Here is a 14,077-nt window from a genome sequence, read left to right on the forward strand (position 1 = left end):
TAAAAAAAACCAGGAATACCTGGAATCAACCAGGAATTTTTATTAGAACCGGGAATTTTTTTATGAAGTAACGATCGCAATAACATACGGCTGTTAAATGATCACGTTCACCACCCGTCGAAGCACGACAGCGTGCTCGTGTGCTATATTTTGTGAAAGTTAATTTGTTCATATTGCATTTAAAAACTTTTGTAGTACGTAAGAAACCGTTAACAATTCAGACTTCCATACTTATTATGTTTCTGTATTCAAAAGCAACAGCATTTTGGCTGAAAATGTTGTAGGGTGGTAGTAATTTCTCGCACGGAATGTTGGTAGCACTAGTTTTGTATGTATATTTGTTTCTACTTTGCGCTCATGTTGTTACTTTTCTAGAGTTTTTTTAAAAGTTTAGTTGTGTGGGACGTTGTTTTGAATTTTTTAATCTAACATGTAATTGGCGCAGACTATCACAATGTCAACGAGTTCGGTCACCACGTACAATGGCAAATATACGGAAGAGTTTGAATGGGTGGAGAAAGATCCAAAGTGCAGGACACACGCTATTTGCAATTTGTGTAATGTTAAAATCAATATCGGTAGCATGGATGGGAAGAACAGCATTAGCCAGCCACGCAAGAGAGGCAAAACACGTGCGTTTGGTGTCAAGTAATTTTTGTGACGTGAGATTATAAATTTTTTGTTGGTGGTAGGTTTTGTTTTAAGCAAGTTCATTGATTTAATTTTTAAGCCTATAGGTAAGTTGTCTATTGTTTAACGCCAATAAAACATCATATTGTGTGTGCTTTGTGTAACAAAAATGCAAATTGTATGCAAATATTGATAAAAACCACCCTTGAAAAAACCTGGAAAAAACCAGTAATTTTATTATCCCAGAAGAGTGGCCACCCTGGTTACTTATTAAATTTAAACTGCTATGCAGCACTTAACACAAAGTAGCCAGTGCTAGTTGGCAGCATTCATGTTTGGTTATGTTGATGCCCATATAGAGTGCACACACATAGTCAAATATCATTGTTCGATAGATTGCCAATTGCATGCAACGCACGCACTCTGTCTTGTGCCAAGTAAACTAGATTGGATAGCCTGCACTCTATCATGGTTAGTGTGTACTATGACCATGGTTATGGGTACAATGCACTATTAGTTCAGGTTCTGGTAATGGTTTTTGGTTTTCTATTATAAGTTTACTGAAAACTGTTTTTGTTACATGACTAATGAATTTTAATTGTGCATTTGTATAATCTACTTTTTAATTTAAAGTACTTTTCATGCAAAATGTTTCATTTTAATGAAAAATATAACTCCAACAAAAAATGCTTTTCTTGCATAATGCGCACCCTACATATCAAACTTACATTACATATTGTAGGCGATGATCATGTGATAAAACACAATATACTAAGCGTGATTCAGTATTTGCTTGTGCAAATCCTGTTATAGCAATAACGAGACGTCTCTCCAGGCATGGCTGTATTTTGTTCAAGTTGGATAGTTGCACCTCTCCTAATATTGCGTTCTCTCAGGTTCTATAGCAGTTTTCATGTCTGACCAATCAGTCATAGTATCATAGTGTGTATCTGAACAGAAAGTGGTTGTAAAAATTACTAAATTGCTGGAATAAATTGGGGATTTTGTGTGTGTGAGTGCGTGCGCATGGACAACTACGGAATACAAGTTATAGACTCCGGAAGAAAATAAACTTAAGATTAACTTATTTAAATATGTTATCATGTAGGAAACATATTTTTTTGCAACTTATATGTTCAAATAAGAAAAACAAAACCGATATCATGAAATTATACTAGGCCCTTGTTGAGAACATAACAATAAATTACATTGTTTTATAATTAACATACACATTTATTGTAAAAAGAGTGCAAACAAGGCTTTTAGATCTCTTTTAAACATGTTATGTGTATTGCTTTCAATGTAATAAATTTACAATATAACCTTTACACACAATACCTAAAACAATAATTATTTAATGGCTGAATGACTACTTTTATAATGTAAATTGCTAGATATTGGTCAGACACGTTAAAAATAGCAATCATTCATTCAATTTAGGTCAGTTTATAAGCCCTCGAAAATAACAACTCATTGTTAATAGATTACGGATATTTTTAAGTAATGGGGTTTACTTCGGCTAGCTGTAGCGGTGGTAGTCCGTATGTGGATAAGTGAGGTGACGTGCAGAACAGTGTACTCGCGGAAATTGCCGCTCACTCGAAAGTATCGCAGATAATCACAATGTTTTATATGAAAACATTTGACAACTTCTCTAAAACACTTTGCCATTATTTCTAATAGTCAAAATCCTTGTTTGCACATAAAATTCAGTAGATTTAACACCACACATAATACTGTACTTCATATTGGGTGCTTAAACATTCTTTTTTAATAATTTAAAATGTTCCTAAATTAACAAAATGCTACTTTCTGATTGGCTGGAAAGTTGTGAGATTAGACGTTTTCACAAATCAATACAACAATAGAATCTGTCAACAAAGATGAGAAGTATTAAATAACACAGATTAAAAAAGTGTTAACATTTCATAATATAAAACTATTTCAGTTTACAAATATCATGGCCAATGGTCTGAGAGGGGTCTGTGCTTTACTTTGTGTTGACATTCAAAAAACAATATTCATAAGTTCTTGGTTTCGTAGATATGGATTACATTTCAAAGCAAAATACTGTTTATAAAGTCATAATTAATAAAATGCATGGAAAAAATAAATAATTATTTAATAAAATCTACTGCAAAAGCTTGAGATATTAACAAATAATAAAAACATACCTAAGTGTTCCAACTTGACCTCTAATAGCATAGAGAAAGAAATTTGTGATGTGTGTTATTGGTGTGGATTGTTACTTCCTACTATATTTGATAATGTTCGCTCAATTTTTATTCCTATTTTGTATACTTTGATGTGCGAATGTCAAGGAAAATGTATTTTTCAGGAGGCTCACACCCTGGTGGGGGCGGCGGAGGCTATGGGGGTGGAAGGGGTGGAGGATATGGGTAAGTTCCGCAGATTTTATGTTTTATTTAATTTAAGTGTAGTTTTAAATAAGATATAATTGCGATATTCTTAGATAATACCAGTCATAATATCTTGACCATTATTTACTAGGTATTGTTCACTGACAGTACTAGTTGAGTGAAAATTGAATCCAATTTTAATACTGTGCACTTATGCAGTGTTGGTCCTTGTAACTTATAAATTTTACTCATTATTATTAATATTAAACAATTAACTATTTTCCAGACATATTAAGTGGATGTATTTCTGTAGTAAGATTAAGGCACTTAAATTTTTGTTATTTTTCAGTAGACCTTTTGCAATAGTTTTCTTTTGGGTTTATTTTTCTTTTTTATAATGGTGTTTGTATAGTATTTAAAAATGACCATTTGATTATGTAAAACTTATAAAACAAGGAAGATTCGTAAAAAGAGCTGAAATTGGTTCATTCTGTATTTGTAAACACACTGAGGATTTGTAATAATATCAAATTTACAGAATGTTGTGCAAACACCCGGTTTATTTTATGGCTATTAAAGATATAATTTGTGCTGTGCATTAGTTAAATCCCAATTATCTTTAAAACAACAGCAGCTCTTACCCAGCAAAATTTCTCTTGTAATTTTTTACAAGTACGTTTGTACAATAAAATGCACTTTCATAATATACATGTATCTTTTTTATGTTATCCATTTACTTATTTATTTTAAAAAAAAAATACATTTTTTAAACTGTACCAAAATCTAATTCTTGCAAACTAAGTTAAAATTAAATATTTTGCCTTGCAGTATTCAGTTCATCTTTCTGTGGTTGAGGAAAAGAAAACTATTGAATGAGTTACTGTGTTACAAGTGGCTTGTGCTGTTACTGAAAAAAAATTAAGAATGTAAAGAAAAGATTTTAATTGTGGCTGTTGAAATTCAGGGATAAAAAAAAATTCTGTGGTTATAGATATAGTTATGAGTAATTTCAACAATTATTTACACATCTTTAAATAGTGATTTTCTTTTACTGGCTGTAGAAACAAATGAAATGATTTTCAAATGTTTTATTTTCAATTGTATTTTGCAGACTTACCCAGCCCATTCTTTAAAATAAAAATAAATTCATTTGAAAACTTATAAACAGACAAGCCTCGTATTAATGATGGTTGTATTTCTACCATGTTTGGTTGGCTTTTAGCAATTTTACCTTGCAAGTGCTAATTTCGTGGTTTTGATAGAGGTTGTGGGTTTTAATTCCCGGTAAATTTGAGATGTACATACCTGTTGGTGTGAACTAGCTTATTGTTAGTTATATATTGCCCATTTCACCCTAATAATTAACATTGAAATTCAGGCAAAAAGTAAGTGTTAAGAAACTATATATAGTGAAACCTTTAATTTCCATTCTCAAAATTTTCATTGTCCTCCAATTTAAGCAGTTTAATAGGGTTAAGTGTATTTTACATGTCAAATGTGCAAATGTTGTATGGCACCAAAGTGAATATTGTTGTTTGTGCTTTGTTTAGGAACACAAAATTTATAGCATCATATTGTTGATTATTTAGGTAAAGTATAAGATGTGTTGTTTTTGTTAAAAAGATGTAAATGCATATTTTAAACCGTATTGTATAATACAGTCAAACCTCTACCTAACAAACTTGCATGTGTCGATTGTCCGTGTTTATCGTATACTTTCTACGGTCCCGTCAAAATTGCCATACAACTGAGGTTAAAAAGGTCCACTTGTACAGATGTTCGAATTATCGTTTTGTCCACATTGATCGTACAAAATATGTGGTCCTGTCACTATAGATTATAATAGATGATTGTTTAACCATAAATATTTTGCAGAAATAACCATTTCTTAGAAATTAACCGTCATAAAAACAGTAACAATAGTATACAGAAGTAGTAAAAATCGCCTTAAATCTGCAGCCATTTTATATTAGCAACGAGTAAACTGTCAACAAACAGTAGCTGGCTAACATTGGTGCCATATTTCCGTGAAATCGACTCATCACGAAACGTTGCCACACTATTGACTTGTATTTATGTGCGAAACTTTTTCATGTCGGCTTAAATGGTAACGTAAAAGACAAAACATGTTATACCGTACATACAGCAAAACCCCTTATTTGCACTTTTCATGGGGACAAAGTAAAAAAGTGTAAAAAGCGGGAAAGTGTAAATAAAGGGAAAAGTATAAAAAGGAGTACAGTTTACCTTATTTAGAATTTTTTTCCTTTTGTTTAATAGCACATACTACAATGCAGGTACAAACACACTAACAACAAATTTTACTTTAGTATTTAATCAATTATTAATTTACCACATTTGACAAAAATAAAAAAAGAATGAAAGCCAAAATGTTTTTCTGATTACTTCCTAAAAAATAAATTTGAAATTTTCTTCTGCTTGCTTTTTTGGCTGTTCAAGGAGATTATTTGCCTCTCCAAATTATAAATACAGTTGCAACCGGCAGGGTTTATAACAAATACGGGCTACATACACATTGCTCACAGTAAAAAATTTTTTAAGAAAAGGCCGCAAATTGATGAATATTTACCGTCAATAGCGCGCCAAACGCGGAGAAAGGTCATTGTACTCGGTCAGCTGCTGTAACGACGCGGCGGTGCATGCGCACTCTATGCTCCGCCCAGACTCATGACGCCATCAGCCGCCAACCAATAGATGCGAGCTTAGCGGAAAAAAATATAAGCTCCACCTCCCGTGTACCAATTTTGTCCAGTTCTAATACCAGTTTATTGGTATACGCACCAGTTTTCTCGCTGCCGTGACATGTTCAAGTTTACGTTTATCATGATGTCTTGATACCAATAATTAATTATTTACGATCCCCAGAAATAAATGGTTAGTTTAAAAAATATGGCGTCAACTGTACAATACTTCCCAAATTATAAAAGACGTATAAAACAGTTACCAAGACACCGCTCATTTTATCTTGTGAAGTTTATGTCTCGTACCAGTATTTCGGCTAAGTTGTGACATAAATACAGTATCAGAACTTACAAGCAGCCATGTTTGTACATTCATGAGTTTACGTTTTCCCCTCGTGCATTTTAGATTGTCTCCTGCTATAATTACTCGTACTTTTACACGCCTAGGCTTAAATTATTACATGTTTAGAAATAAAAGCAACTTTTCATGTTATAAAATATGTATATTTTGCTATTTAAAATGTTCATTGCCTACTAGCTCCACGGTATTTTCTGGTTGTTTATGGTTGTTACGTGACGTAAATAGCGGGATTGATTCGATTTTTGAGACGTAATTCGCGGGAAAGTATTGTATTGGACTATATGGGAACCAAACGGGACCTGAAGAATATAGTGCAAATAACGGGAAAACGTAAATAACGGTAACGTAAATAAGGGGTTTCGCTGTATATAAAATCACTTCAAGAATAAACATGTCCCTTATTATGACTGAGCATTGAGACGTCTCGTTTATAAGGTACAAAGAAACCAATATGGCGTCCGCTGTGGCATTGAAAAAATTTATTGATTCCTGTGCAGCATCGTGAACGCATTTCTGTTGGCCGGTATTTCATTGTTCGGGCATGCTATCCTAATCTATGGCACATGTTACTTCCTGTGTTGTTGGCACGTGTGTGTCCTTTACATGTGTGTGAATGTTGACTTAATAAAAAGTGCAAAAGTGAGGTTAACGTTTTAGAGCGATTAAAATGTCTCGGCATAGTAAACAGGTGAGAACACTTGATGAACGAATTAGGATTATTGAAGAAATTGAAATTGAATTGTAGGTCTATTGTGCATAGAGTATGTTTTTTTTTTTAAGTGTAAATTGAATGAAGTAAAATGCTTCCTTTTTTTTTTTTTTTTTTTCAATTGATTAAACTTTAATGACAAATAACTGATATATTTTTGACACTAATTTTGAGGTTGAAATATTTTTTTTCGAAATCTAAGAGTGAATTCTCCATCTATTGAATGTCCGCATCTACTGAATTTTTTTGTTGGTCCCCTGAAAAACGATAGAGGTTTGACTGTAGATGAATATGTGATTTAAAGTGCCAACAGGATACAGAAAAAACCTCCATTAACGAATATTCTATTTAATGAAAAACCCCATACAACGAAATAAAATTTTGGTCCCGCCGAACCGCCATAAGATCAATGCTGTTTTAACCTCTAAATACCAAATGTTATTTGTTCCGAAATAGTGAAATTCCCTTTACAACGAACTGCCGCTATTGAAAAACACGCAAAAATAAACATCTCCTACAAGACATCCACTAATTTTTTTGCAATCACTGCTTAAAAATACGTGTGTATAACCTTAAAATAATAAGCAGCATCGCGGAAGGCAATAAATAAACAAAGCATCATGGATAACACACGTCGTGTATACATGCCACACTTTGTTCAAAATGGCGGGTACATTTAGCGCTAGTGGCGGAAACCTCTCGTACCATCGCTCTGGCAAGACGAACAACTAGTGTATTTTGCGTTTCTATGGTTAAAGATGCGCACACGCAAATATTTTTAACTATGGTGTAGTACAATTTCCGTTTTTTTTTTTTTTTTCAGTTTTCACTGTTGTTTATTTATTTCCACACGTAGTTACGGAAATCAACACGTTATTACTGTAAAATGAATTCTAATCCTAAAAAGCGGAGACAGATTAACGTTAAAATAAAATTAGAAATTTTAAATGCAGTTGATGAAAGTGGGAAAAAAAGTGATATAGCTAAACGTTTCGACATCCCGGCGTCTACACTTTCGACCATATTATCCAACCGGGAACAGATCGAAAACAACGCTTCTCTGGTAGGGACAAATCTAAAACGTGTGAAAGTATGTAAAAATGATGATTTGGACAAGATACTTTTTGACTTGTTAATGGAGGCTAGGGCATCAAACATCAACAAAGGCATGCCAGGAAGCACTGGGGATGGGAATTGATAATCTCCAAGCATCAAATGGTTGGCCATTAAACAAGTGTATTCTATGTACTTTTTCATGTTTAATTCCTCATATCGTATTAAACAGTCAGAAAGACAGTTCTAGCGATTTATGTGAAGCTTTATGGTGACTAGAAATATATTGTGCGAAACCTCCATTTAACAACTCTCAAGGGACCAAAATTTGTAGTGTTTGTTGTACAGGGCAACAAACCCCTGTACAACAAACACTACAAATTTTGGTCCCTTGAGATTTGTTAAATAGAGGTTTCACTGTAGTTTTATAATACCTAAAAGAATACATTTTTATTTATAAAAAACAAAGAAGCGTGATGATTGATATCATTAACATGCAATTTACACTTTTTTATAGTGGTCTAAAAAAAATGGTAATAAGGGGTTTCACTGTATATAAAATATCAAAGGTAAGAGGTTTCATTTGTATGTACTGTCATATTTACTTGGGTACCAGCAATACTAAATTTTTTACATAAACATTTCATATAGCATTTTGCATGCACATTTTGCATAGCACATTTTATTTTTTTGACAACTGTATAAAGATTTATTCATTGAGTAGGCTGGAATATGTTTCTTGATAATTGGTTTACTATTAATTTTAAATTGCCATATCTGCCTATGTTAAAAGCATGATAATCAGTGGATGGTTTATGTTGGCCTTTGGTAGTATACATAAAGGGAGTAATTTTACTACAATATATTAATTAGAGGTAATCAATGCACATGGTAACTCAATGTAAGAAATTAAATTAATGCTATCTTATGGACACCTATATTCTTTTGCTTTTTTTATGTTTTTTTTTTTCTCTTTTTTTCCTTGGTGTGGATTTCTAGACTAGCCTATGTTTTTGTGAGCCTATGTTGTGAATAAAAACATTGGCCTTTATTCTGGTGTATGGGCTAATAGATAATGCTGTAGATACTCTTTTGTTATGGAATCACTGATAAGAAACATACTTCTAGTTTCTTGTTTGTAAATGGCTTGTTTGTCTTACTATATATTTGTTTACAAATTTTTATTTTTATGACTTAAATATCAATGACTGGTACACAAGTATATATGGAAAATTACTTTTTTTAGTTTTTCCTACTTAATTATTCTTGGAATACATTTTAATGAAGTTTCATAATGATAAATATATATAAAACATTTGCTGTTGCTTATTTTGTGCATGAAAGACTTCCAAATTCTTTACTTGTCTAATTAAGTAATTTTTTTAATTAAAATAATATTGTATGATTAAGTGGTTAAAATTATTATCTATTAGTTTTTTTCCTTCCATATACAGAATTAGTATATTCCATACATAGTGGATGTAGATAATTGAGCAAAGGTTTTGGGGGGCGGGGGGGTTAGAAATTTTTTTCCCGGTAGGCTTCTGTGCATTTACCAATTAAGGTACAATTGTTTTTGTACCTATATTTCTTTAGTACAATTAAGTAAGGTTTACACTTTCTGAAGAATGAAAATAAGTGCAGGATTAATTCCGAATAATGGGCCACAATAGTGTTTTCTATTAACTTTGATGGTATCAATTTTGTGATTTTTAAGCTCTCAAATGTTACTATAACTAGTCTTTCAAGCATTAAATAATTTGCAGCTCTGTTTAAATTTTTTAAGTTGATTTATTATTTTAACAATGTGTAACAAGTAAACTCTTTGCCTAATGTGTATTTTGAACAATTTAAACGCATTCATATATAAAAAAATTTGCATGTTACTTTCTATACTCACAAATGTCATATTTACTCACGCAATATTTGAAGGTAATGAATAAATAGCACATTCTTATACCAGACTTAATTGCAGGAATTTTTCAACAAGATTGATAAATAAGTGACAATTTCATTGAATATCTTGTTTTATACTATGGAAAAACATTATGAACTCCGTTTTAATAGTGTTGTGTGTTGATAAGCAGCGTTTCAACTCATCACTTGTTGATTATCATTAAAATAGTGTATAAATGAGTGATTTATGCTTTATAATTTAGAGTAAGATAAGAGGGATGTGAGTAGATATGATATTTCTTTGAAGAATTGCCTTGCTATTGAGGTGTTATTTTTATCTGCATTGCGCACTTATTTGTGGATTAATGACAAGTAGTTGTTTCTTGTGTCAGATTTCAACAGGTTCCATAAATCACTCTTTGACTTGACATATGAGAACTAGTAGGTCACTGTTAATGGTTAAATATTTAAAAAGAGGCTGGTTTTATTTTAAGTGGTTGTTGGGCATTTTAAACTGGTTTTGCCTTTCACAACCACATTTTATGGCTGGTTTTTTAATGTAAATTTCAAGGTCCAGAGTTTTTTTAATTAATTTATTATTTAAAAAAAATTAAAATTGGGTAATTTTTGGTTAAGTTCATGGTCACGTCTGGTGTACAGAATGTCTTGGGTTATTGAAAATTCATTCCAATGGTATCTTGGATGGTAAGCCTTGCAAATGACATTGGAAACGGGTTATTGTACTATTATGGTTTTACTGGTCTGTTGGTAAGCCAATGAGTTTGTCGTGTAAAATATAACAGGTGCAATCAGAATTCCAAATTATGTACTAAAAAGGTGTACTAACAGTGGATAGACCAAGTGGTCTAATGGTATATCAAATGAGTGTGTAAGGTATCAATACGGGTGTAAAAATAGTGTAGAACTGTAACAGTGGTAAGAACTGTTGGTAAACGAAAGTATTAGCCGTTGGTAAACAAAGTATTATCCGTTGGAAAACGAAGTACATAATGCCACCCCTGGTAAAGGTATAATATGCTGACATCACAGACGGTAGACACCTGAAAACGTTAGTTTAAACAAGGCTTCCTTCGCATTTTGACTGCCTGTGAACATACTGTAGCGCCAGCATTAGGAAGTGACTGACATAACATGACGTGACATTGTGACTTTGACTGGAGCTGTGGAGAGTGAAGATGGACCTGCTTGTATTGAAGAGACTTGGGATCGACCTCAGTACTGATTCAGTGTGTATGCTTCTGTGTTTTAGCAGTGGCGGCAGGGGTGGTTATAACAAAGGTAAAAGCACCTAGGTCTAAACCTGGTGCCATTTGTTATTTTTATTACGTAATTTAGGTCGCACACATGATTTCTTATGCTTACTAAGGTTAATTGATGGTGTGACATTGTATTTAGTGTAAAAGAAGTACACGAGTTAACTATGAAGGGTATCAACGTTTTGGTTTTAAGATACAAATCATGTATAAATATATTTTTTAAATTCAGAGAGTTTATTTAATAGTAATAAGCAAAATACGGGGTGGAAAGGCATTGCCTAATTCTACATACTCTGATGTCATTAAGAGTGCTGCAATCTTGGATTTATTATTTGTTTTACATCTTGGCAACAATGAATATTCATTTGGTGACTGAATTGTTCAATTTTCATTTAAATTATTTAAATTAAGTTTTAAAAAATATGTTGGCAATATAAAGTTTTTGTTACAGAACAAAAAATGTGTATGTGATAACACTAATACAGTCAACAAATATGATGCAAAAAGTATACAAAAGCATTTTATATTTTCAATTCCAAATATACTTTATCAGGAAGAAATATTTTATTTTTTCTAATTAATCAACCTACCTTTGTTTGGTAAGGGGAGGGGATTAATTAAAGTAAAGTTGGTCAGCCTTTAACATTATTTCACTTTTGAAATAGTTCTGGTAAAGCAGCATTAAATTTTACATTCTTCTCTTTTACATAAAAGGCATTATTTTTTTTTTTAAAGATGTGTATTATAATGCTATCCCGGTCCTAAAGAGTGGATATGAAGACGTACAAAATACATGATATTGTGCCTTTCAAAGTAGGGTTGTGCTGATACAGTAAGTCCTCGGTTTACGTCGGGGTTACGTTCCTGAAAACCGCGACGTAAATAGAAACAACGCAAAATGAGCCATGTTTCATGCCACCGGCCGGCCACGGCCCAAGGTCGGCCGGAAGCGCTGGCATACAGACGTGACAACGGGCAATTTTATCAGCAAATGACAACCGACAGCGTGGGAAACAAGTCCAACTAGTACTTCTCAGCTTTATAGAATGGTTATTTAATTGTACGATTTGTGGTAGGTGGCAGACCTAACACTTTACTAATCTCAACAGCCCTCTCGCCCGAATCAAAACGTCTCAAAACTTCCATTTTCGTGGCTAATGAAACATGTGTTCTGTTCTTATTTTTTGAAATTACGTTTGAAAATAAATTTAGTCGTTTGGAAGACATCTTATGAAGAAAAAATCATAAATTGCAGTGAGCTGATACTGTAGGCCTACTACAAACGCATTTAATAACGATAAAGTTAACAACGGCACGTTTAAAACTCCGGCCAACTCAATGATATCATAGCGACTGAAGTGCCAAGGAGTTGGACGAAAAGGGGTAGGAGAAAATGCTGTGTCGTTGCGGGAAGTAGATAACACTTCTACGTGCAAGATACGTGGGTGGCCGAGCGGGCGGGCTGGTAGTATTGCATCACCGCGCGGAGAGCAGCGGAGAGCAGGAAGCGTCCCTCATGATGTATGATAAGATAAGGCGGTGAACGTGTAGCTTACGCTACATAGCATAAATTAACTACCGAAAGAAACAAAGAATTATAAACGAATTATATACTGTGTTTTGGTTAAAATAAAGATTTACGGTCATTGTAAACGACGTTATTGTGAATCGGCGACAACTTAAATTGAAACATGAGTACTCAAACATTAGCGACGTTAATCCGAAACGACGTAAATTGGTACGACGTAAATAGAGGACTTACTGTACATATTTTTGCCGCTGTTCCAATGTTTTTCCATTCCAAAATAAATGTATCATTTGGTATAGTTAATTTCAACAATTAATCAGAAAGCTTTATTCTCAAGAAAAAGTTACACGCACATGTATGAATTACTTGCATTACAACAGATTTATTGCTAACATTTAATGGAAAATACTATTTATCATTAAGTTGAGGCTACCACTTTTATGCTAGGATAATGTTGACCAACATTTTATGGATAGAATATCTGCAAAATCACTTCTGTCATCAGGTTTGTCACAGCTTCTTCAATCTTACAATTGAGCCCTAAGAAACAATCTTGCCTCTATTTTTTTGAAAAATAAATGCATATTTCCTATGCAATTACTTGAACCTGCAATCCTAATATTTAATAAATCACTGTTAAATATCATAATTTAACTTTTTTAAATACTGTATCTGCAAATTTTTACATTATTTGTATCTATCTGCATTCGTAATGAATCGTACTTTGAATACCCTTTTCTGTTTTAATTAATTATATTGATAAATCTCATTTTCCTGTCAACAGCTAATTATGCCATGCAAAAGTAAACAGTCGACAAATATTGGCTAATGGTTGCACATGTGAAAAAAAGCTAAAATATTGGCTGACTTGATTAGGTTTGAATTTTCTGTGTGCATCTTGTTAAAATTAAGATTTAACATTTAAGGCTGTCTTGAGTATATATATGTCAGTAGAGAAGTGGACATTGTTAGTATTAAGTTTTTTAATGAAAGGTGCTTGGCGCTAAATACAACAGTAGAGCTCATCCTAGGAGTTTGCATTCTTGAGGGCCCTGCTTACCCGGGAACACACACATTGTGCATGGAGCTTCAGGAAAAACCACATGATTTCAAAACTACTCAAGATATCCTAGTAGGGTCTGTTTAAGAATTCACTGACGGCGGTTAGGTAGTTTTGTTTCCTGATTAAGTTTTTAAACTGAATTTTTAGAAGAGTTAAAATGGCTGAAAGGGGTGTTTTCAGAGTAATTTTTATGCATGAAACAACCAGTAGAGAGCCTTGAAAGCACTTGAGGGACTTGAATTACACCTTTATCTTCATTTTTCCGCAATATAATGTTGCTGTCACCGCTCAAATTTCATAGTTGTCCTATGCACAGCCCGAAAACTGCGTGCTAGTTTAGAGTCTTGCACTTTGAGGTGACAGTACGCTAGAAGTACCAGTGAGTGTCACACTTATGATCCCTTCTCACTAATAAAGGTACACCCATGATTTTGTGGGACCTTCAATAAATGGATAAGAAGTGGTAGGTGACAGTAATACGTTTTGTTACTAGTTGAC

General features: G+C 33.0%; 1 protein-coding gene across 2 annotated transcripts in view; it reads left to right on the plus strand.

Annotated features, from left to right (window-relative positions):
- The window catches only part of LOC134532977 (RNA-binding protein cabeza-like), a 48,231-nt gene that overhangs the window by 17,946 nt on the left and 16,208 nt on the right, over positions 1 to 14,077 (plus strand). For both annotated transcript variants that reach the window (XM_063370074.1, XM_063370075.1), the window contains exons 4-5: positions 2,969 to 3,029; positions 10,982 to 11,010. In XM_063370074.1, the coding sequence (XP_063226144.1) occupies positions 2,969 to 3,029; positions 10,982 to 11,010 (90 nt within the window). The remainder of the gene's footprint in view (positions 1 to 2,968; positions 3,030 to 10,981; positions 11,011 to 14,077) is intronic.

The sequence above is a fragment of the Bacillus rossius genome, chromosome 6 (assembly GCF_032445375.1).
Source record: "Bacillus rossius redtenbacheri isolate Brsri chromosome 6, Brsri_v3, whole genome shotgun sequence".
Lineage (NCBI taxonomy): Eukaryota > Metazoa > Arthropoda > Insecta > Phasmatodea > Bacillidae > Bacillus > Bacillus rossius.